This window comes from Puma concolor, chromosome D4 (genome assembly GCF_028749965.1).
Source record: "Puma concolor isolate L17-30 chromosome D4, mPumCon1.1.hap2, whole genome shotgun sequence".
NCBI lineage: Eukaryota > Metazoa > Chordata > Mammalia > Carnivora > Felidae > Puma > Puma concolor.
The window spans coordinates 57,932,434-57,956,666 of NC_141679.1; the positions used below are offsets into that span (position 1 = coordinate 57,932,434).

At 43.6% G+C, this 24,233-nt stretch overlaps 2 protein-coding genes, 1 long non-coding RNA gene and 1 other non-coding gene across 4 annotated transcripts in view; 3 read left to right on the forward strand and 1 right to left on the reverse strand.

The window, feature by feature from the left end:
* The window catches only part of LOC112854555 (phospholipid-transporting ATPase FetA-like), a 100,749-nt gene extending 87,498 nt beyond the window's left edge, over positions 1–13,251 (forward strand). Inside the window, exons 19-29 of the mRNA XM_086683463.1 lie at positions 656–820; positions 2,481–2,592; positions 4,007–4,112; positions 4,471–4,615; positions 5,152–5,335; positions 7,561–7,784; positions 9,105–9,188; positions 10,760–11,005; positions 11,195–11,333; positions 12,134–12,264; positions 12,361–13,251. Of these exons, the coding sequence (XP_086539589.1) occupies positions 656–820; positions 2,481–2,592; positions 4,007–4,112; positions 4,471–4,615; positions 5,152–5,335; positions 7,561–7,784; positions 9,105–9,188; positions 10,760–11,005; positions 11,195–11,333; positions 12,134–12,264; positions 12,361–12,552 (1,728 nt within the window). The 3' untranslated portion in view covers positions 12,553–13,251. The remainder of the gene's footprint in view (positions 1–655; positions 821–2,480; positions 2,593–4,006; positions 4,113–4,470; positions 4,616–5,151; positions 5,336–7,560; positions 7,785–9,104; positions 9,189–10,759; positions 11,006–11,194; positions 11,334–12,133; positions 12,265–12,360) is intronic.
* Positions 799–23,556, reverse strand: LOC147574899 (uncharacterized). Its single transcript, XR_015242817.1, has 4 exons — positions 23,176–23,556; positions 21,067–21,152; positions 2,048–2,167; positions 799–987 (listed from the first exon to the last, which is right to left on the reverse strand). It is a non-coding gene; the product is annotated as an uncharacterized LOC147574899 (long non-coding RNA).
* Positions 3,647–3,748, forward strand: LOC112851684 (U6 spliceosomal RNA). The gene has a single exon (XR_003222803.1). It is a non-coding gene; the product is annotated as a U6 spliceosomal RNA (small nuclear RNA).
* The window catches only part of RUSC2 (RUN and SH3 domain containing 2), a 67,668-nt gene continuing 65,766 nt past the window's right edge, over positions 22,332–24,233 (forward strand). The window contains exon 1 of the mRNA XM_086683455.1: positions 22,332–22,649. The gene's annotated coding sequence lies outside the window, so the exon portion shown is untranslated. The remainder of the gene's footprint in view (positions 22,650–24,233) is intronic.

The window sequence follows — 24,233 nt, forward strand, 5'->3', positions numbered from 1 at the left end:
TTATCCCAATTTTACAACAAATAAATCTAGAGGGCTTCATTTCTCGCAGGGTCACACAGCAAATTAACTACAGGTAAAAGAATTTTCTACATTTCAGAAGTTCTTTCTTTTCTTTCTTTCTTTCTTTCTTTCTTTCTTTCTTTCTTTCTTTCTTTCTTTCTTTCCTTCCTTCCTTCCTTTCTTTCCTTCTTTCTTTCTTTCTTTCTTTCCTTCTTTCTTTCCTTCCTTCCTTCCTTCCTTCCTTCTTTCTCTTTCTTTCTTTCTCTTTCTTTCTTTCTTTCTTTCTTTCTTTCTTTCTTTCTTTCTTTCTTTCTTTCCCTTCCTTCCTTCCTTCCTTCCTTCCTTCCTTCCTTCCTTCCTTCCTTCCTTCCTTCCTTCCTTCCTTTCTTTCTTTCTTTCTTTCTTTCTTTCTTTCTTTCTTTCTTTCTTTCTTTCTTTCTTCTTTCTTTCTTCTTTCCCCAGAAAGAAATGTCTTTAGGACATTTTGCTGAGAAAGCTCACCAGTTGTTTTCTGGTTAGGCTAGGTACTAGCACTATGGTACTAACTATTAAGCCCTATTTTGCAGGCAGATGGGCCAGTGGGGTCAGTCTGCCACTCTCTAAACTCAGCCCTAACCCAGTCCAGGCCTATTCAGTGCACACACATGTCTTCCAGGATTTTGCCGTTGAAGGCCTCCGCACCCTGATGGTGGCCTACCGAGAACTGGATAACTCATTCTTCCAGGCCTGGAGCAAGAAGCACAGTGAAGCCTGCCTGTCTTTGGAGAATCGGGAACATAAAATGTCAAATGTCTATGAAGAGATTGAAAAAGATTTGATGGTTGGTGTGAGGAAGCCAGGGACATATTGGGGGCAGAATTGGGGGTGGCAGTCAGCAGAGTGAGCAAGATCTCTGAGAGTGGCTTCCAGCAGATCAATAGGTTCGAGCTTCTCTAGATACAGGATACTGGAATCCAAGCTGATTCGGGATGTCCTAAATCTTTCCCCCTGTAAATAATAGAGGGGAAACACTAGTTATAAATTTTATCTTATCCCAAAGCTGCTCACAGAAACTAAGTAATCTGGGAGAAATGAGGATCTGAATAATGCACAAATTAGATAATCCACAACTAATTGATGGAATAATCAAGACAAAATATTCATTCATTCATTCATTCATTCATTCATTCATTCAACATATTTATTAAGTGCCTCCTATGTGTCAGGCATTGTTTTAAGCCCTGAGCATGTAGTGGCAGACAAAACAGACAAAAAAGTGACATATGTAGTATGTCAGATAATGAAAGTGCTGTTGGAGAAAATAAAGCTAGGGAGTATCAGCATATGCATGTATGTCTTGGAGAGGGCAAGACATAGTTGCTATTTTAAATAGGTTGTTTAGTCTGAGCAGAGACGTGAAGAAGGTGGCAAGCCAAGCAGATCTCTGGGGGATTAGCTTTCCAGACAGAGGGAATGGCATGAGTGAAAGCCCTGAAATAGGAGCAGGCCTAACTTGTTAGTTGAACAGCAAGGTGCAGTTAGTCTGGCTGGTACAGTTTAAGTGAGGAGGAGAGAATAAAAGGACGTGAGACAGGGAAGTAGTAGAGTGCCCTCATAAGCCAGTGTAAGGACTTATAATGAGATATGGAAAGCCATTGAAGAGTTCAACCAATGAAGTGATGCGATAGCTTTCAAAACAATCACTCTGACTGCTGTGTTGAGATTATACTATAGGGGAGCAATCACAGACCACGGGAGACCAATTAGAAGGTAGTTGGAATAGTACAGGTGAGAGATGATGATAGCTTGGACTAGGTAGAAGTAGTGGAAGTGGTGAGGAGTGGTCGAATTTTGTACATTTTTTAAAAGGTAGGGCCAACAGGATTTGCTAATGGATTAGATTATAATATGAAAGAAAGAGAAGTTAAGGGTGATCCCAAAGTATTTTTTACCTGAATGATACAGGTTGGCTCTGCTATAAAAAGAGAAACTATTGATACCAAATGAGAAAACACAGAGATCCCAAAGCTTACAAATCTCCTTCCATAATCAGTTGTTAGGTTAGTACCTCTACTCTGTCCTTCTGGAGGCCTAGCAGAAATCAGCCAGTAGTTTGTCCATCTGTCAGTTCCTCAGACTGAGTCCCAGTGCCCAGCCCTGTGGCCAACCCTGCAAGCCAGGAAGTATGCTGTGAAGCAAGAGAGAACGGAAAGTGTGTTGAGAAACAGATGGTTTAGAAGTGTCACACAGCTTCATGTATGACTTGGGCAAGTCTTTTCCCTCTTTGATCCCTAATATTCTGTTTTTAAATTTGATTTATGTGTTTGAAAAGCTGAATCTGTTAAGAAGCAGAGTGTGCTGAATTTTATACTATCTGGATCCTCATGCCAGGACAGAGACAACTTAATAAGAATGTGATGAGGTGCCAGTTGAGTTGTTGGGTAGAGCTAAATGCTGTGATGCTCTCCTTTTTCCTCACTCACTGCTATCTCTGTTCAAAGCTGTTAGGGGCCACAGCCATTGAAGACAAGCTGCAGGATGGAGTACCTGAGACAGTCGCCACCCTGAACAAAGCCCAAATTAAAATGTGGGTCTTAACTGGAGATAAGCAAGGTAAAGGGGAGGTCCTGACCTGACCAATCCTCTTCCTTACCCACCTTAGCCATTTCTTTATATTATTTTGTATTTTCTTTTTGTCTTAGCCATTTATTTCATAATTACCTTATAACCCAGGCCAAGTCCTTACAGGACATCTTTACTCCCAGTCTTGCACATAGTTTTGTTAAGAGTATACTTTATGCCGGATGCTGTATTAAGCATTGAGGAAACAGAGATGATTCAATCAGACATGATCCCTGTCATCCAGAAACCCACAAGCTAAAAACTTTGGAGTTATCTTTGACTGCACCCTCTCTGTTGTCCCAAAGATTCATTCTCTCACCATGTCCCACCGTATCTTCTGAAGATCCCCTTGACTGTGCAACCACCTTAATTCAGCCTTTGTTCCCTGTTTGCTGTACTTCTGAACTTCTGCAAAAACTTCTGAACTGATTTCTGTCTCTTGTCCTTATTAATTTCAGTACAGCCTACATACGATCAGTTTAATCTCACTAAAATATACTACTTTTATATGTTATTCCTCTGATCAGATACCTTTAGGAACTCCTCATGGTAAAGTCAGACTCTACTGTCTGGCCTTCAAGATCTGGATAATTTCTTGCTACTTACATATACTGCAACTTGAAGTGACCATCATCTTTAGTATGTCCCAAACAATCAAATTCCTATTCTAGAGCCTCTGTTTGAGTTGTTTTCCCATTTGAAATGTTTTTTTCTTCACCTAAATAAGTCTTACTCATCCCTCAAACTCTTTTTCCAGGAAAGTTTCTATAACAATTCCAATCTCTCCTCTGAATTTTGATATCACTTGCAGTCAGGGTTCAGGATTTATTTTTTGGAAAATTTTTTTCCTTAGTATGTATTTATTCCAAATTCCAGATTTCTTGATGTAAAGAAAAGACCACAACCAAAACATCCCAGTCCCCCATAAAATCTAGCATAAACACAGGCACAGGGATGTACATCCTGACTATTTGGAGAAGTGTATACGCTTTGGAATTGTTTTAAGAAATGAGGGAAAGATCTGTTGAAAGACTAAGCCAGAATGGTGCTTGCTTCAGCAGCACATACGCTAAAATTGGAATGATACAGAGAAGGTTAGCATGGCCCTGCACAAGGATGGCAAATTCATGAAGCATTCCACATTAAAAAAATGAGAAAAAAAGAAAGGCTAAGCCAGAATGATCCTAATTATTGATAAATTATTCAGAAGTCTGTACTAGGTAAACAGTCTCCTGTGTGTTTGAATATGGTCTCCAGTGACTCATGAAAAATACACTTTGACTGCATCCATGGCAAACATGAACAAATGGGCTCTGTTGCCCACTGTTAGAGCCTATGTATGTGTACACTTTTGTAAAGACCCTGTCACAGACAAAATGTGACCTGTGTTCACCCTTCCCTGTAGAGACTGCTGTGAACATTGCCTATGCCTGTAACATATTTGAGGAAGAAATGGATGGGATGTTTATCGTGGAAGGCAAGAATAATGAGACTGTTCTGCAAGAACTCAGGTACAGATAGATGGGAGAACTGCCACGGTTCATTTAGTATGACTCCCACACTCCAGAAGGAACAAAGAAGAAATGGAGAAGGGGAAAACAAAAAAACCTAAAATATTTTATATGATTTTGTGCAGAAGCATTACAGCTCAAGGAGTTGGAGTTCTGAGGTTGGAGAAGTGTGGTGTGTGGTGTGTAGATGGTCAAGGACCTAAGGCAATGGCAGGTCTCAGGAGGCAGTCAAGTCTGAGGTTCTGGCTATTGCTTTGTAGAGGCTCTATCCACATTACCCACTTTCATTCTGGGACACTTTTTCCTTCCTAACTCTGGGGCTTCCAGTCAGACATTAACCAGTATTCTTGGCTTTCAGGTCAGCCAGGGACAAGATGAAACCTGAGTCTCTATTGGAATCAGACCCAGTAAACATTTACCTCACCTCGAAGCCCCAATTGCTCAGAATACCTGAGGAGGTGCCCAATGGCAACTATGGCTTGATCATCAATGGCTGCAGTCTGGTGGGCAACACAGAGCTACAACTCTGTTCTGTTCTCCCAAAGAACTCTTCTCCTAGGTCCAGCCCACTTCAGGGAAATTTCAAGACCACTTCTCTGTTTCATGAGTCACCCTTTCCCCCCCTCTCTTTTGATGCCCTTTCCTGATAGACACCTTTCCCTATCCTTCTCCAGGCAGGAATAATAAGGAAAGAGAAGCTAAGGGCATATTCCTTCCTTCTCCAAATTCTTCACCACTGATGTGACCTGTCATTTAGGGGCAAGGGGGAAGCAAACAGAAACAAGTCCTCCAAAAATGTCACTTGGCCTTATAGCCCAGTCAACTGGGCTGACTGGTTTCCAATTGGAGGCTGTGTCAGTTGTGAGGATGCCTAGAACTGACTTGGGCACTTGTCTCCCTTGGGAATGGAGCACCTGGGAGCCTCTATGCCTGACCTAAGTAATACAGGAGAGTATGGAGATGGGGAAGAGCCTAGAAAGGTCCTGTCCTGAGAGCCTTTTTGGGCAACCTGAAATGTGGGTTTGTTCTGATGCTGCAGGCCTATGCTCTGGAAGGGAACCTGGAGTTGGAGCTGGTGCGAACAGCGTGCATGTGCAAGGGAGTTATCTGCTGCCGGATGACACCCCTTCAGAAGGCCCAGGTGGTAGAGATGGTGAAGAGGTACAAGAAGGTGGTGACACTGGCCATTGGAGATGGGGCCAATGATGTCAGCATGATCAAAGGCATGTGAGGGTTGGGGGCAGTAACCTTCAACGATGGGCTTGCCCTTTCCTTCCTCCAGGGACAAAACTGACCTCGGTGGCACTGTGTTTTTGGTTCACAGTCCTGCATATCATATGTATTGTACATTTATAATGTTTTGCAACTTCATTCATCCTCCTCTATACCTACGCTCCCACTTATTTACACATGCATATATCAGTCCATATGCAGACATGCACAAACATTCAGATTCATGCACTTACACACACACATACACACACAAATACACATGGTTCCCACAAGAACATACGCATATATTCACAGAACAACAGGTTGTGCAACTACCACACCATCTTTCCAAGATGGCATCAAAGGCTGCATGAAGAACCCCTGGGCAGGAGTCACAATCTGTTCTGTTTTTGAAGGCTGTAGGCCTGAGTGATGTTAGGCAGAAGACAGGACTGCCCAACTGAGGAATTAGCTGTGAGGCACAATGCAGGGATCTTTTCTTCCCTGAAGCAGTGTTTGCAAGAACTTGCTCTGACTCCCCTGGCTGAAGAAGAATAGCAGACTTACTGAGGCCTTGGACCAATAAAAGCAAATGACTGAAACTGGTTTTAATTTCAGCTGAATGTTGTTGGCTTCCAGCAACTTGTGGTTCTCTGAGATATGGACAATACCTAGAGATCCTCTAGTCCAACCTCTCTCCCCATCCAGGAAACACTAGCAGACATTCTAGCCTCGGCTTTAATACTAGAAAGTATTCTTGCGCTCTTTCCCACTTTCTAGAACTCCTCTGATTTTTAGGGCCTTAGAGGTTTCAATTATTCCATTAAGCAATACAGTAGGTATATACCAGAAGATCAGTGAATTTACCCTACAATAAGTAGACTAATTAAAATTTTTAGGCACTTCAGTCTCATTTTCCATCAATCCTAATCCTTGTTTTATCCAGAAAAAGTCCTATTAAGCCTCCTAAAGAATTTGCTACTCACTAACAAAGTATGTACATCATTATTTCCTCCTAACAGGTGGATTTTAGCTCCTTAAATAAACTTAGGTAATTAAATATTATGTTAGATTGACATCCATGCTGCATCTTCAACTGATGTAAATGGCTTTAAGTGATAAGAAAAATTTTTTTTAATATATGAAATTTATTGTCAAATTGGTTTCCATACAACACCCAGTGCTCATCCCAAAAGATGCCCTCTTCAATGCCCATCACCTATCCTCCCTTCCCTCCCACCCCCCATCAACCCTCAGTTTATTCTCAGTTTTTAAGTCTCTTATGCTTTGGCTCTATCCCACTCTAACCTCTTTTTTTTTTTTCCTTCCCCTCCCCCATGGGTTTCTGTTAAGTTTCTCAGGATCCACATAAGAGTGAAAACATATGGTATCTGTCTTTCTCTGTATGGCTTATTTCACTTAGCATCACACTCTCCAGTTCCATCCACGTTGCTACAAAGGGCCATATTTCATTCTTTCTCATTGCCATGTAGTACTCCATTGTGTATATAAACCACAATTTCTTTAACCATTCATCAGTCGATGGACATTTAGGCTTTTTCTACAATTAGGCTATTGTTGAGAGTGCTGCTATAAACATTGGGGTACAAGTGCCCCTATGCATCAGTACTACTGTATCCCTTGGGTAAATTCCTAGCAGTGCTACTGCTGGGTCATAGGGTAGGTCTATTTTTAATTTTTTGAGGAACCTCCACACTGTTTTCCCAAGCGGCTGCACCAGTTTGCATTCCCACCAACAGGGCAAGAGGGTTCCCGTTTCTCCACATCCTCGCCAGCATCTATAGTCTCCTGATTTGTTCATTTTGGCCACTCTGACTGGCGTGAGGTGATATCTGAGTGTGGTTTTTATTGATAACAAGAAATTTTTACCTCAGCATCTGGACAGCAGGAAAGAGCCCAGATGGCTGTAGGAGGTACAAAGACCATCCAGGAGAGCTTTCTAGTACTAGCCATGCCAGGCATTCTTGAGTGGCAGCATCCAAAACAAAGTGTAGATGAAAAGGCTATTTTCTGACAATCCACTAAAGGAAAAGGGCAATCCACTCAAGAGAAAAAGGCTCCACTAAGTGCCATTTTGAGCTGGGCCTAACAGTGTTTTCCAAATGTAAAATAAGGGATTTGTACAACATGATCTCAGACTTTCTTTTACACCTCCCAGGCTGGTAGCCCAACTGACAAGCTCTGTGGCTGAGAAGCTTCTGGGATTTCTTTGCAGCTGCCCACATTGGGGTTGGCATCAGCGGCCAGGAGGGAATGCAGGCCATGCTCAACAGCGACTATGCCTTCTCCCAGTTCCACTATCTTCAGCGTCTACTCTTGGTCCATGGCCGCTGGTCCTATAATCGCATGTGCAAGTTTCTCAGCTACTTCTTTTACAAAAATTTTGCTTTCACCCTGGTGCATTTCTGGTATGCCTTCTTCAGCGGGTTCTCTGCACAGGTAGGAGGTCAGGTGGTATTCCCCACTCTGGTCAGCTGGGTCTTCTCTACTCACCCTCCACTTTAGCCAGCTCAGACCCTTTTTCTTCTCTGGAGACCAATGTATGATATGCTGCCATCCATCCATAAAGTTCCTGATCCATAGTGATCCCATCTACTAACCTTAACACTTAAACTTATATTTCCATACCCTAACTTTTCTGGCTTAGCTCTGACTTGGACTTCACCTTCAAAACTCTCCTGTAAGATATTTTCAACATTGACCTTACATGGAGACATAGTTTCCAAACATAGATAATATGGGGAAATGCTTGGATCTTGGAGGGTTTTTTTTTAATCTAAGTAATCTTTATGGAACAGGCTAAGCCTCAAAGACTTGCCAGACAGGGTGACTATGGGGTTTACCTGTAGCCATACTTCAAAACACAGCTTCCCTTTACTTCTACTTCCCCACCACGATCCCCCTTTTCCCTGCCCCAGACATGAATTGTTGTTGCTCTAATGAATTAATTTCACATTTGAGTATTAAATCTCCCCCATAGTAGTGGGGAAAAGTGACACCTGGATGTTTATGTTCTACAAGGAATCCATTTTCCTATGAGAAGTTTTTCAGGGTTCTCAAGGATTCCCAAGAAAAATAACCTCAGGAATGATTATCTTGGGAGATCTCTACCACCTTTGTTACCTTGGGCTCTGAGGGAAACAGACTGGTCAGCTGAAAGTAGTAGACTTGTATACCCCCAGTGTCTAGCAAAGCCATTCTAGTTTCTGAGAGGTGTGTGTGTATGTATGTGTTTTGCTGACCTCTTGTGGCTAGTAAAGGAGCCCTCTCTAGGCCCCAGGATGGAGCACCCAGCTGGGGGAGGGTCATTGGACTATTCTACTTGCTAGTGTTAGAAAGTATCCAGTGTAATAGAAGCTACTGAATGCCATAAATCAGATAAAAAGATGCCAGAGGCTTATATGCCTGAGAGTGCAGGGATCCAGCTAGCATTCCCTAGCAGGCACTTGGGATCTTTTCTGTGCAGGCATGGATCGTTCAGGTCATGGCAGTAGGGTTGATCCAATTAACCTTGTAGGGTTGACCACAACCAAACTTGATATGGCCTTGCCCAGCCTGAAACCCAGGGTTCTAAATAGAGTATGACCAAATAGAGATTGGGGTCACCCTTCTCTGTCAGATTTCCGAAATCCAAATCCTGCTTTAGGTTAGTATAGTGCTAGGTAGTTGGGGGCAAATGGGGCTCTCTTGAACCTGGGAGGTAGAGCTGGGATTTTGGAAAAGAGAGGAATCTAAGAAATCTCCTTGGTATTCTTCTAGACTGTTTATGATACCTGGTTTATCACTTTCTACAACCTTGTCTACACCTCCCTCCCTGTCCTGGGCTTGAGTCTGTTTGACCAGGTAAGACCAGCAGCAAGCCTCTTAGTCAGGGATAAAGCCCCTAGGCCCTTGAGGAATGTTCCCAAGAGTGGGGAGGACAAAAAGAGCTGAGTTCTACAAAGTCAATTATAAATGTAATTTCTAGGGCAAGGAAGGGAACTCATCACCTGAAGAGGTATCATAAGATAAAGAATCCTTCTCCCCAGAAATAATCATTAGTTTTATAAATCCAAGTTTTCCTGTGTTCAATTTTATCTTTATAGAGATACATAGAAATTGTGTCTTATAGTAAATTGAGGGGCGCCTGGGTGGCTCAGTCGGTTAAGCATCCGACTTCGGCTCAGGTCACAATCTCACGGTCTGTGAGTTCGAGCCCCGCGTCGGGCTCTGGGCTGATGGCTCAGAGCCTGCTTCCGATTCTGTGTCTCCTTCTCTCTCTGCCCCTCCCCCATTCATGCTCTGTCTCTCTCTGTCTCAAAAATAAATAAAAATGTTAAAAAAAATTTATAGTAAATTGAGTGTGCATAACAGTAGTGAAAGGATATAGAGTTATTAGGGCAGGACTAGGTAAAGCAAGGGGCTTCAAGAAAGGAGAGACCCATACAGAGATAATAAGATAAACCAATGCAAGGTGGCCTAGGTGAGAGTCCTAAAGGCCACGGATGGGAATGTGGGTATGATATTTTGAGTCCTAGGGAGTCAGCCTATGGGATACCATCTATCCCTGTCAGAAATTTCCTGGGCATTGGGGGTCCTGGTACCATACCTCTCCCTCCTTTTCTACCCCAACCTCCAGTCTTGGGCACAATGAATAGAATAGAAGCCTCCAAAGAAGAATAAAATAGCCAAAAGAGGACATCATGGGATCATGGTTCCTGGTTTCCATCAGGGTAGGAAGGAAAATTCTCCATGAAGTAGCTGCTAGCCTCAGAGCAACTAGAGGGATGAGTTGTGTCCTATCTAGCTTCAACTAATCTGGCTAATTCTAGGGACCCAAATCCTCTCAAAAACAAGCCCCAAGCTTTGTTATTCAAAGTTTCCGATTTAGGAGATGAAGAAGATCCAATGGCCTCCATATATAGAATCCTGTCACCTGAGTTCACCAGTCACTATAGGAATGGGAGGAGCATCACAGAACATGGATACCTCCATGGGACTAACTGGTCCCCACTGGCTTCCCCCTCTCCTTTTACTGGCTCTTGATAAAAAATATTCAACTAAGGGATCACTTAAAACTGGGGACTCATGTCCCAACTGCCCCCCATCCCAAGCTCCTGTCCTCCCTTCCAGCTACCCCAACCCTAATTACCCCCTTAACTCTGCAATCCTAACTGTTTCCAGGTCCTTACCACCATCTTGAACTTCTCTTAGCTTTCTTTAACTACCTAGATCCTTGCCTAGAGTATGGGACTTCACGAAGGGTCTGTGGTCACTGCTCTGTTCTCTGGTTCCACTTCTCAAGTAATCCATGAGGAAGCTCCTAGGCAGCCTGGCAGCAGACTCAGTGAGGGGGAGAAGCTTCTACTCTGATGGAGATGGGACCTTCTATGGAGAGACCCTGAGCCTTCCTCCTTACCCTCTGGTGCTTCCAGGACGTGAATGAAACATGGAGTCTACGCTTCCCAGAGCTGTATGAGCCAGGCCAGCACAACCTCTATTTCAACAAGAAGGAATTTGTGAAGTGTTTAGTGCATGGGATCTACAGTTCCTTCGTCCTGTTCTTTATCCCTATGGGGACCATTTACAACTCAGTACGCAGTGATGGGAAAGAAATCTCCGACTACCAGTCCTTCTCCCTAATAGTGCAGACCTCCTTGCTCTGGGTGGTCACAATGCAGGTGTGGCCAGTGTTGGGGGGTGGGGGGTGGTAGGGAGGGGATTGGGTGGGGAGCCTGTCTGGAAGAAAGGGAAAGAAGAAGGAGGGAGGGAAGGTGGGAAGGGATCATCCTCCATTACGGGACTGGAGAAGGGAGGTGGCCGATATGCCCCAGATTGTAGGGTATTGCACATAAGAGGGTGCTTTTCAGATTGCCTTGGAGACAACCTACTGGACAATGATAAACCACATCTTCACCTGGGGTAGCCTGGGTTTCTACTTTTGCATCTTATTCTTCCTGTACAGTGATGGCTTGTGCTTAATGTTCCCCAACGTCTTCCAATTCCTAGGTAAGGCTATGCCCACCCAGTATGTGGCAAGGAGGTTGGGGGTAGGGTTGAGGAGTGTGAATCAAATACATTTGTTTAATAAATGTTCACTGAGCACATATTACTATGTGCTAGGTTCTGTGGATATAGATATGAATAAGACATGGTCTCTGCCCTAAAAGGATGCAAAATCTAGCTGGGGGAATATTTTACGCTGTTAGATTTTCTGAGATATTTTCAAATTTCTTACCTAACTTGATTTTTGTAAGCATCCTATGAGGTACAAAGAGCAAGAATTATTAGCACCATTTTAGAGACTGCAGGTTTTTAAAAATTATTCAAATCTAGCTCTCCTGGTTCCCAGTCCAATATCCTTTCTACTGTGGCATACTGCCTTATTGTCTCCCACATTAATTTTCCTATCTCTCATCTCTACTTTGATGGGAGCAAAATATAGAGAGGGTAGATATTAGATGTGGCTGGCTCTCGTCTGTCATCAAGCCACTCATTTTCCCCCCTCCAAAACCCTGCATCCCATTTTTGTGTCTAGGCCAATGTTCTAGGATTCCTGTAACCTACCCCCATCTTTCCTGGCCTGCCCAGCCTTTAGAGGGAGACAGAAGCATGTGAATTCACAGTGACTTTGCCTGTAGAAAAGCACCTCACTCTAATTCTTTTGCATTTATGTTATTAGGAGACTAAATGGTCTCCAAACCAATAACTTCCTTCTTTGGGTTGGAGAGTTATCTAAGTTCTGGCTGACAGCCCCCTTCGTCTAGACTCTGGTTAAGCCTTTCCCCCTCCTGGCTCATTGTTTACAGGTGTGGCCAGGAACACTCTGAACCTGCCACAAATGTGGCTGAGTATTGTCCTCAGCGTGGTCCTCTGTATTTTGCCTGTGATTGGGTACCAATTTCTCAAACCACTATTCTGGCCTGTCAACGTGGACAAGGTGAGTAGAACAAGGAATCTACCCAGATATAATTCAAGGCCCTCTTTGCCTTTGCCTCTGTGGATAAAAACACTGTCCTTCATGTTCTGGCTATAGATTATGGACAGAATTCATCTTTGCACGAAACTTCCACTGCCACCCCCAACCCGGACCAAACTGAAATATGCAAGCTGTCGACGTTCTGCCTATGCATTCTCGCACAAGCAAGGCTTTGGGGCCCTCATCACTTCTGGCAAGATATTGAGGTCTAGGGTACCCAAGAAAAACAGCTTTCTTTTTAAAAAGTAGAGATCCATAGGGAAATCTCAAAGGAATCAGTCATTACTCTTCCTCCCTTGTATTCATACAACTTAATAAGGATGGATTTGAGCCCTGGGGAAACCAGCATAAACCTGCCCTTCAGCTCTCATTTCAGGGGCTTCATTCCCTAGAAGGCTGTGTCCAGGTAAGGCAAGGAAAGGTAAAGAAAGAACCCCCAGATATCTGTCAGAGTTGCAGCATTTCAAGAAAAAGCAATGTCAGGCCTCCCTTCCACCAACCCTTCCAAGTTTTAATCCAGACAAGAAAATATGAAAGTAGTGGGTGAAGAGATGCAATATAGGAAAGGGAAAAGAAAATATGACTTAAGAATCTTACTTTGGGCTCTGTTTTCCATACCCAGAGTAACCATAAACCTTCCAGGGTCCCACACAAACATATCCCATCCAGGCACCCTTCTCAGGTTTATCTGGGGAATTCAGGGTGAATCTTTTTGCTGGCCCTGGGTAGCAAAAGGAGGCAGTTATGAAAAGCTGGTCATAAGAAGCTGAAGGAGTTTCTGGATAAAAAAAAAAAAAAAAAAAAGAGGTGGTTCCTGCCTTGAGGGGATATAAGTCATAATTGATGAACACATGTCTTCATTCCATAAAATTACTTAGAGAAGAAATTGTATGTACTTGGGAAATTATTTCTGAGAAGTTTATGGAGTAATAAATTGCTTAATTTGGAGTGGAGAGATTTGTATGATCTGTTGGACCCCAGTGACAATAACATAGTCCAAGCAATATCATTGGCCCGCAGGTCCCCACCATCCTCCCCCTTCAAATTAGTTCAGTATCTCCCTCCCCACCCGCTTTCTCTCCTTTTTCAGCTCCATTTCACTTCATACCTCAGTATGACCACATCCTTTAACCATATAGCTTTTTCCCCTTTATACACCTTACATATTGGTTCCTAAAGTTCAGTACCAGGTTCTCTGCACATCTTTCTCAGTATCTTTCCTGAGTGACTTCATCCAGATGCATGACTTCATTTACCAGCTCTTTCTCTTAGATCCAGATCCATTTATTAAACTGATTCTGGGGGTGCCTGGGTGGCTCAGTCGGTTAAGCGGCCGACTTCGGCTCAGGTCACGATCTCACACTCTGTGAGTTTGAACCCCACATCGGGCTCTGAGCTGACAGCTCAGAGCCTGGAGCCTGTTTCAGATTCTGTGTCTCCCTCTCTCTCTGACCCTCCCCCGTTCATGCTCTGTCTCTCCCTGTCTCAAAAATAAATAAACATTAAAAAAAAAAAAAAAACTGATTCTGAAATCCTTCATTTAGTTGAATCTTAGGAAATTCACACTCAGTCCACCAACATATATTAATTATTTTGCCCCAGAACTTTACCCCAGAATGTCATCACCCTCATCACAGTCACCCAAGACAGTATGATGGAAATCATCCTATACTCTTCCTCTAGTCTGATGTCTTATAAGTCATCAAGTAATGTAAATTCTGCATCTTTATTGTGTCTTGTTTTCAGTTCCCTCCATTTTTACCACCGTTGCCCTTGTTCAAACTTTGATCACCTCTCATCTGGATTACTGCATAAAATCTCCCAACTCATGTTCCTGGTTTTCCTCTTGTCTAAAGCATCACCAGTACCACTTCCAGAGTAGTCTTTATAAACAGCAAACTTGGTCATGTCAGACCCCAGCTTTGTACCTTTTAGTGGCTTTCCATGCCTTCTGGATAAAGCTAAAATTGGGACATTTTATTTTTGGGCCCTCTCTACCTTGTCTTACACTACTCCCCCATGTGCATTCACACTAGCCATGCCACTTCTGGTCTTCATGTCATCAAACATGCTATTCTTATATCCTAAAATGCTTTCCCTCACCCTCTTCTTCATCCAACAAACTCCTAGTCACCCTTCAAATCTCAGAACAGTTGAAAGTAGATAGAGGTGGTAGTCAAACAACATTGTGAATATACTAAATGCCCCCTGAATTGTATAGTTTAAAATGGTGAATTGTATGTTTTGTGAATTTCCCAATTTTTTTTTTTTGAAAGATTAGATTAGGCAGTCTCCTCCAAGAGCTTCCCCTAATTCCTCAGTGTGACTTACATACCCTTCCTATTTATTTAATTGCTCTCCTGTGTGCACCTCTTTCAGTGACACTTATCACAGGGCATTGTAATCATTGATTTACTTGTTATTCAAAGCATATAATAGGCCTTTAGTAAAGGTCTATTGAATTAATGAACAAATGAAATGAAAGGATATTGAAATCTGCTTCTCTGCCTGTTTTTCTTCTTTCCCCGAACAGCATCACCACCCACTAACTCAGACCGGAAACCTCAGTCTTTCTGGACTCCTCCCTTTCATTCTTCTAATCCAATCCATTCTGTTACCAAGTTCCATTTACTCTTAGAAATGTCTTCAAATCTGTCCCTTACTATCCTCCCCAGTCCCACTGCTGTCATCATTTCTTGCCTAGATTATGGCAACATCTGCCTCTCTGGTCTCCCTGCCTCTGGTTCTGCTTGTTTCCAATCCATTATCTATACCACAGAGAATGACCTCTTAAAATACAAATCAGATCATGTCATTTGCCGGTTTAAAAACCTTTAATGACTCATCATAGCTTTCCTACCTGGGTGCTGCCTACCTCTCTAGCTTCATCACCAATTTCTGCTGCATATGCTCTCATTTTTAAAAAGTTTTTTAAATGTTTATTTTTGAGAGAGAGAGACAGCACGAACGGGGGAGGGGCAGAGAGAGAGGGGAGACATAGAATCTGAAGCAGGCGCCAGGCTCTGAATTGTCAGCGCAGAGCCCCACATGGGGCTCAAACCCACAAACTGTGAGATCATGACCTGAGCGGAAGTTGGACGCTCAACCGACTGAGCCGTCCAGGCACCCCTATTCTCATTTCTGCCATATCAAACTATTTGTAATTCCTCAAAGGTTCCATTGTCTTCAGAAGCCTCTATGCTTTGGCTCTTTGTATTCTCTCCTCTTAGAATACACCTCCCTCCTTTGTCTAGCTAATGTCTATCTGCTCTTCACTCTCAGCTTTGGGTCACTTCCTCTGGGAGCCTTCACTGACACCCAACCTCCTATTCTGATTTGGGTGCCTCTTCCTTGGACCAGACCTTCCTTATATTAGACCACCTTGTATATTTCTCTTATTTTCAGTTCTCAAGATTTGAATGTATTATCACTCACATGCCTCTTTTAATTATGATTTACTTATCTGTCTTTTCTGCTAGGCCATGATGATCTCCTTGAGGACAAGAACTCTGTTTCATTTTGGTATTCAGTACTGGCACTTAGATTATTAATGTTTTTCAGTGAATGAGTAAATTAAATCTACTACCTTTTATTTGTCCTAAACTTGCCTCTTACCCTGTCCTTTCAAAATAAATCTTATCCTTTGGTATGTAGTGTTCAGTTATACTTTAGAGGTCTCTTTTTATGAAACATGGTCACACATGGTCTCCCTTACAAGGCATTTGTAAAAATACAATTTGGGCCTATAGTATCCCCCAAAGCTCCTGAAGAATCAGCATCCTCTCCTGGTGGTTTATGTGCATCTTGGGAGATTTGAGTCTCAGTCTCTGCTGAGGATCCAAGACAGCACATGCCACGTTCCAAACTGAAGGGTGAGATGATCATGCAAGACTTGGAAAGGGGGGTATGAAAAATAAGTGTGCAACTTTTAATCACCTCACCCACCTTGAGAAAAAGGCCAGAAATTTAGACATTGATAAGGGATCTTTAGAGAGAATTACTAATGGACTTTGAGTCCCATCCCAAGTTCAGTTCAAGTTGAGAGGGTTTTAAGGAAATTCTTTGGAGAAATTGATATGATTAATGTGTTTGGGGTTACAGAGAACTCATACCTAACTCATACCTGGAAAATCTAAAAAGCAGGAGAACAATTAGCTACCTTTTTTATGGAAGAGCAAAAAGAGGTGGCTGGTGAGATTGGCCTATGCCCCCATTATTTTTCAGGACAAAGGGATGCATGGGTACTCCCCATAGACCACATATGGGCCATGTAACAGACCTAATTAGGGTTTCTTTATCCTGTCAGAGAGACAGGATCTGAAAAGTTGAGATCTCAGCAGAAGGAAGCAATAGATCTGTTGTCAAATGGTTAGATATTTCTAATTAGATAAAAGGTTGCCTCAGGGTTTGACTGCCTGTGAAGGGACATGAGGTAAATTTTCTATATCTTGATTTTGGAAGTATTTACCTGAGTGTATATATTTGTCAGAACTCATCAAACTGTACACTTAAAATCTGCAAATTTATTGTATGTAAAGTATACTTAAGTAAAGTTTTTTTTTTTAATTCTTAGAGATTTCTAAAGGAGTTGTAAGTGACCATCTAGAGCTGAATTCACCCATATTAAAGTAACTAGGTATAGGAGAAATACCTCAATCAACAGAGAGGGTGTCACCAAAAAACCTACAAAAGGGCTCCTTGCGAGTCAGCTTTAGATACTTGTCAAGCACTAAAACTAGTTCGTGGTAGTATTAGCCAAGTAAGAACCTTCCTCATCTCTTCTCTTTCCACCCTGCTCAAACTCTGAGAGTGCTAGCAAGCTAAGCAAGGGAGAAAAGATAGACATCTACTAATCCTCACCCCCTTTTCCCACTAAACATGGGCATTTATAGTAGGGCCAAGCTGAGAGATAGGAAAAGCCATAATTTTAAAGTTTGAAGTTTAAAGAATTATTTTATTAGTCTGGCTATTTTAATTATTAAAGTGAAGCAGTGACAAGTACTGGTTGCTACCTGAAAATGACCAGAAAATTCATGAAGTGTACAGTCTTATGGAGTGGGTTTAAAGAGTGGAAGACAGGGGCGCCTGGGTGGCGCAGTCGGTTAAAGCGTCCGACTTCAGCCAGGTTACGATCTCGCGGTCCGTGAGTTCGAGCCCCGCGTCAGGCTGTGGGCTGATGGCTCAGAGCCTGGAGCCTGTTTCCGATTCTGTGTCTCCCTCTCTCTCTGCCCCTCCCCCGTTCATGCTCTGTCTCTCTGTCCCAAAAATAAATAAACGTTGAAAAAAAAAGAGTGGAAGACAAAATAAAATGGTTTTATAGTAATCCCTATCCCACAAATCCCATCCTTTCAAGGTTCCAATTTCTCCCTCTCTCTCTCTCTCTCTCTCTCTCTCTCTCTCTCTCTCTCTCCATCACATTCATCCACATGTACAAGTATTTACTGAGCATCTACTATGATCTGGGCACTGTTCTCAACGTAGAGATACAGTGAAAACCAAAAATCAAAAAGATTTCTACTATCATGGATCTTACATTCTATTAAGGGAAACAATAACAAAGTAAACAAGATCATTCAGATAATAAGTGCTATGAAGATACTTTAATAGTGAGGGACTGTGAGAAGGAAGGGGGAGCTACTTTGTATTTAGTAGTCATAAAAGGCCTTTCTGAAGAAGTGGCATGTGAAATGAGACATAAATGACTAGAAAGATCTAGCCTTGCAAAAATATAGTGGAAAGACATTGTAAGCAGAGTAAATAGCTAGTTAAAAGTCCCTAAGATAGGAGCTATCTTTGTGTGTAGGAAAAAGACGCCAATGTAGACAAAACATGATGCACAAAGAGAAGGGTGTTTTGATAGATATGATGGGAAACAGTGGAGAGCTTTAAAGCCAGTTTGGAAGATTGTTCAGGCCACTCTCTGGACAATAGGGATGCAAAAGTGACCTCAGGGAGACTATTTAGCAGGCAATTACAGTTGTCTAGGCATGGCATGGTGGTGGCTTGGATGAGGATAGAAGCAGTGGAGAAATAAGTAGATGATTAAAGGATATATTTTGAAAGTAGACTCAAAGGACGACATGGGTTGGCTACCAAAGATGCAAGCACTGGTTTGTCAAATGATCCTATGGATTTACCCAATGGCTTCTTCTCTGAAAAGCAGGATACTAAATTCATGGATTACTGACTCTCCCCACACAGCCCTGATGAAGGGGTGAATTTGGGTGGTCATGTTTGGTGCCAGTTGACTCCACTACCCCTAGCCACAACTGGCCAAGAGTGGATATATAACTCACTATAGCTTCTCTCTCTCTAGAAATTAGAATTAGAACTCTGGGAAACTAAGTCAGTGATAAGGACAGTAGCTAGTGAGTGGGAAACTAAGTCAGTGATAAGAACAGTTTCGGGAACAGTGGGGCCTCCATTTTAAAGTGGCCATGATTTGCTTTATGAAGGTAAGTGAGCCAAGATATTTAGCCTGTAGCAAAAGCATAAGCAGATGTCCAAAGAGAAACAAAGATATTATTTCATTGCAGGAAAGAACCCCATGAGGGGCTTTCTGAAGTTGGGTTCCATAAGGACATCTTTTTCCCTGTTTTTGCCAATAGCAAAAACCCAAAGGCAATTCCAGTTTATATAGGCCAAGTTTAGACTTTTTCCTCATCTACAGCCTTTTAGGAACAGGGCAAGGTCACAGAACCATCTGGCTCACCCTGCACCTTTTCTTTAAGAACTTGCAGGAAAAATAATTTATTTACCACTGCCAGGAGAAAAGAAACAAGGGAGCAATTCTTTAAAAACATTTTTATGTTTGTTCATTGGTTTGTTTAGAGAGCACAAGAAGGGAAGGGACAGAGAGAAGGAGAGGCAGGCTCCCAAGTAGGCTCCACACCATTAGTTGCAGAGCACAACACAGGGCTCGAACTCATGAACCACAAGATCATGACCTGAGCCAAGATCTAGAGTTGGAAGCCTAACCGACTGTGCCACCCAGGTACCCCAAGGGCACAATTCTTAGCTCCAACATTTCCCTGCAATTCTAGCTCCAAGATACATATCCAAGATACGTTCAGAGGTTTAGAGAAGACTCAGCATTGGAGGACCCTGGGAGTCATCATAGTCATTTGATCAACTTTACGCCCTGCCTCCAACAAGACATTTTATTTATTTATTTATTTATTTATTTATTTATTTATTTATTTATTTTTACTTATTTTTATTTTAGTGGGCACCAGCGGGGGGAGAGGGGCAAAGGGAGGGAGAAAGAGGAGAGACAGAGAGAGAGAGAGAATCTTAAAAGCAGGCTCCATGCTCAGTTCAGAGCTTGATGCCTGGCTCCATCCCAGGACTCTGGGATCATGACCTGAGCAGAAATTAAGAGTCGGAAGCTCAACTGACTGAGCCACCCAGGCTCCCCCAACAACACATTTAATTAAGCATTAAGTCCTATTGATTCTATATTCTAAATCTCTCTTAAATCTATCTCCTTTTATCTAACTCCTCAGCCACTGCCCTAATTCAGATCCTCTCACTTCTCATTATAATTACTACAGAGTCTCAATTTACTTTCCTGTAACTCAATATCCATGCTCTTACTAGAGTGAAATTTGAAAGTGCAAATCTGTTTGAATACTGGTAATAATGCAAAATGTTTCTATCCATGACAATGCAAACGATTCTTGTTCCTGATCATGCAAAATAATTTTGTCTGGTAGAAAATATACACTTATAAAAGTCAAATCCTTATCTGAACCGGTTTTAGTTTCTTGAATTAGCTCCCTCACTAATTAGTGAGTTTAATATGTGTTTATTTTATATTTGTATAAGACTCATGATTTTACCTTTTCAAAAATTAGCTCATAACACAAATAACAGGAAGTAATCTTTGCTTATTGAAGACAAAAATGAGACTATATGAAATGATAGAAAGATGTGCCATGAACCCAGGGTAGAAGTCAAGCTGAGCCTCCAAAGTGGAACACACTGCTGGAAAGCCCCCCAGGAACCTCTTTGTGTCTACACTTGGCTCCTTTCTTTGAAACAGATTGATCCTTCTCAGCAAACTGCTTTTCTTTGCTACTCAGGCCATTTGGCAAGTAAAAGATGGTCACAGATCTCAGTTTCCATTGTAAGTCCAACTATGAATAAGGGTATAGTTCTCCCCCAATTCCAAATTCTCAGGGAAGGGATTCTGTTTGGCCTAGTTTGAGTTAAGTCTTTACCCTGGACCACCTAACTGTACAAGCATACAACTTTTCATCAGTCTCCCTACCTGCAGTCCTAGCCTTCTCCACATCACCGCCCCCCCCCCCCAGAATTTTATTTCTGAAATTCAAATTTGATTTGTCATTCCTCCCACTGCATAAAGCCCTTCAGTGTCTCTCCACTGTTTACAGAATGTGTCCCAACTCTTTAGTATATCATAGGAAGCTCTTCAAAAGCCCCTGACTATATCTGCTGTGCTCTCTCCATTATACCCCACACCTTAAGCATATCAGTTGTTTTGCCCCTGTGTTCTTTTGGACATGCTGATTCCCCCACACCCTTTACCATTCATTCTTCAAAACTCCGTTCACACCACTTCTGTGAAGCCTGAGGATGCATTACACAGCATGACATTTATCTGCTTCCTTGACTGTGAGCCAACAACCCTGTGAATGCATATGGTCTCAGTCTCTAACTTTCACGAAGCATGGAACCCAGGGAATTTATATTATTTGCTGAGTGACCACCTGCCCACCTCCCACCCCATCCCCCACTGACCTTTGTCAGGAAGAAAGAGACAACAGGATCCTCAATGTTCCACATACATCCTGCCTTCCATGAGGAACAGGAAGAGCATGAGTTCTCTTAAAGAAAAAAGTTATTCATGACACTTGTTAAAGATGGTAAGGCAGACCTTAAAGGGCATCACAACAGGTATGGGGACCATTGAAATGGGATTTTGCAAATGGGGGAGAGATTGAGCTCAACTCAGACACCAACAAGAAGAGGGGGGATTTTCTAGCCAAATAGCAGTATAGGGGTCAGTGGATAGAAAATTACCGTCTTAGTCTGTGCAGGCAGCTATAGTGAAGTACCACAGACTCTGTAGCTTATAAACAACAAATTTACTTCTCACAGTTCTGGAGGCTAGAAATCAGAGATCAGAGTGGCAGCTTGGTTGGGTGAGGGGCTCCCTTCTGGGCAGCAGACTTCCCCTTGTATCCTCACCTAGAGGATTGGGCTAGAGAGCTCTGAGAGACCTCTTCCATAAGAGCACTCATTCAATTCATGTGGGTGCCACCTTCATGATGCAACCACTTCTCAAAGGCCCCAGCCTACTAGAGCCATCACCTTTGGGGATATTTCCATGTGTGAATTTGAGAGACACAAACATTCAGACTATAGATAGCAATTGCTAAGAGGATACATCAGGGGTAAGGGGAATTCTTGCTAAAGGGTCTCAACAGAATTCTTGCTTGAAGGCAGACCAGGGTGGTAAGATACAAAGGGTGGTCAGATACCAAAGGTGGGGGATTCTAACTAAACTGACTTAGGAAGATTCTTGTTCAAACTGGATTCTATGGGGAAGCCCAAGGTCAGGCCTAGTCCAGCAGAGAACTCAGAGGATCCTAAAGTTTGGGTCAAAGGAGAGAGTCTTTGTCAGTTCCAGGTTTTACCAAGATTCTTAACCTGGTGATGCATGGGGTACTTTTAAAAATATCACAGCCTGGGGCCTCCCAACCACCACTACACTCCCATCCCAATGATCCTGATTCAGCCGTCTCCGCCGAGGTCAGGCCTTGGTTTTGTTGCTCTATTTTCATTTTCCGTTTTCCCTAAGAGGGTCTACTGAGGTGTCAGGGTTGAGACTTGCTGCTTTAGGCGAAAGTGGGTGCACAGATACACCTGTCTTCGAAGCCATTAGGCCCACGCCCAGGGTCACCTGGGTTCCCGAAGACTCGAGACGCGCCTCGCCGCGCACCGCCCCGAAGGGGCGGGGCGCGGGCCGCAGAAGGCGGGGCCACAGCGGAAGCCTCGCCGCTCCCCTCGCGGGAAAGCTCTGCGCGTGACTCGCTGCACCCATCACAGCGAGAAGCGGGGGAGGTGGGCCAAACACGGCGGGCCCGAAGGACCGAACCAACGCGCCGTCCGGAGGGGCGGCATGAGGGCAACCCAGATTGGACCATCGGCGCCGCGGCTGCAGGGGGAACCGGACATTACCAACCCGTCTGGAGAGGAGGGGGGCGCCGGCCTGTCCCAGCTGCAACGCGACCCCAGAGGGGCGCGAGACGCCGCCGGCCGCGCCGCCGCCTCCACCAAAGCCGCGGGCACCGTAGGATCACGCTGAGAAGAGAAACGAGGTAGGGACGTTTCTTTGGGGGCTGGCGGGGTCCGGAAGACCCATTGCCCTCACGTTCCAAACAATCCCTTAGGGGAAAGCTCTCTGTGCCGCCGCCCTTCCCCTCAGCCCTTCTCCGTGGCCCTTCATCCCCACCCTGCCGGTCCACTCCCACCTTCCTTCCTCCTGACACTTCACCTCTACCATCCACTGAAGCCTCAAGCCCTAAGGACCAAACATCCCTTTGGGCGTCACCCCAGATCCACCCCAACCGTCTCCTCAAACTGTCCCTTCGGTGACACCCCTCAGCTGACTCGCGCCCGGCTGTCATCATTGTACCCGCATCTCGGCCGCCGAGCCCCCGACCCCAGGACTGTAGTAGGGGCCTCCGCATAGCCAGTCCCAGAGGGTCCTCGGTGCCCTCCGCCCCGTTGGCCCCCTGGCTCCCAAGTTGTCATCTTCCTGAACTAGAATAGGATCTTTTTGTCACTCTCACCTTAGAAAATGTTTGGCCTGACGTTTTGCCAGTCCCCTGACACCGCACTTACCTGCTGTGAAGGGCACGGTGATCCCGTGCTCAGGGCTGGCTCGGGACAATCCTGGAGGCAAAGACCATACAGTATTCATTTGTATCCCCAGCGCCAAGCACAGTGCCTGGCACATGTTATCAGCTCAGTTAAATATTTGTTGGGTGTATAAATGAATGAATGAGCCCAATGCAGAGGGTGTGAGGCAGAGTGGTTTGGTGGGAAATGTGTCTCCAGTTATATGAAAGGGGGGCGGGGTGGAAAGGAAGAGCATCTGGGGGATTACTTGTGATGCTCATATCAGGATCCTAAAACTGAATATATTCAGTCTTTGAATTCATGAATCTAATTTCATTCTGGTAGGACCTTCTATGTATCATCTGTTTTCCACTCATGTTCTATTTACAATATATATATATATATATATATATATATATATATATATATATATATATTAATGAGGGTTGGGAGCTGCAGAAATTCTTACTGGTAAGTATCTTAGAGGTGCCCAGATAAACTTGAAAGAGCTTTGCCCAAGTGACCTGCTCCTCTTGCCCTAGCGACTAACTACTCCCTCTGGGGAAAAATTCTGGAGACCAGCCACAGCCTTTAAAGCTGACTCAGTGTAGTCAGCTGGTGCTTCAGGACAGGTTGAGGAATGAAGGACCTTGTTGATTTTACCCTTTAGCTCCTGGGTACGCCCACTCACACTTCTCAGGGACCGGAGTGGTAGACATCCCAGGCAGGCCTAGTGTGATAGATATCAAAGATTCCTAAATTCTACTGTAGTATGATCAGGCCATATGGGCCATTTATATCTTGGTAGGCCAGAGTCAGGCAGGGATTACCACTATGTGAACAGGGTCAGTAGTAATAGATAAGAATGTGAGTCTTTTAAAGATGGCATTCTCAAAGAACAGCCTGAAACCTGTTTTTGTTGATTCTTAGGAGGATAACCTGAACAGATTGAGATTCCTGAAGGTAAGACAGGGTTCAGAGACCTCAGTTTTGACCTAGGTTCTGTGAGAAAGTAGATGATTTTGCAGAGTGATGGAAAAATGGCTGGGAAGCCGTAGGAG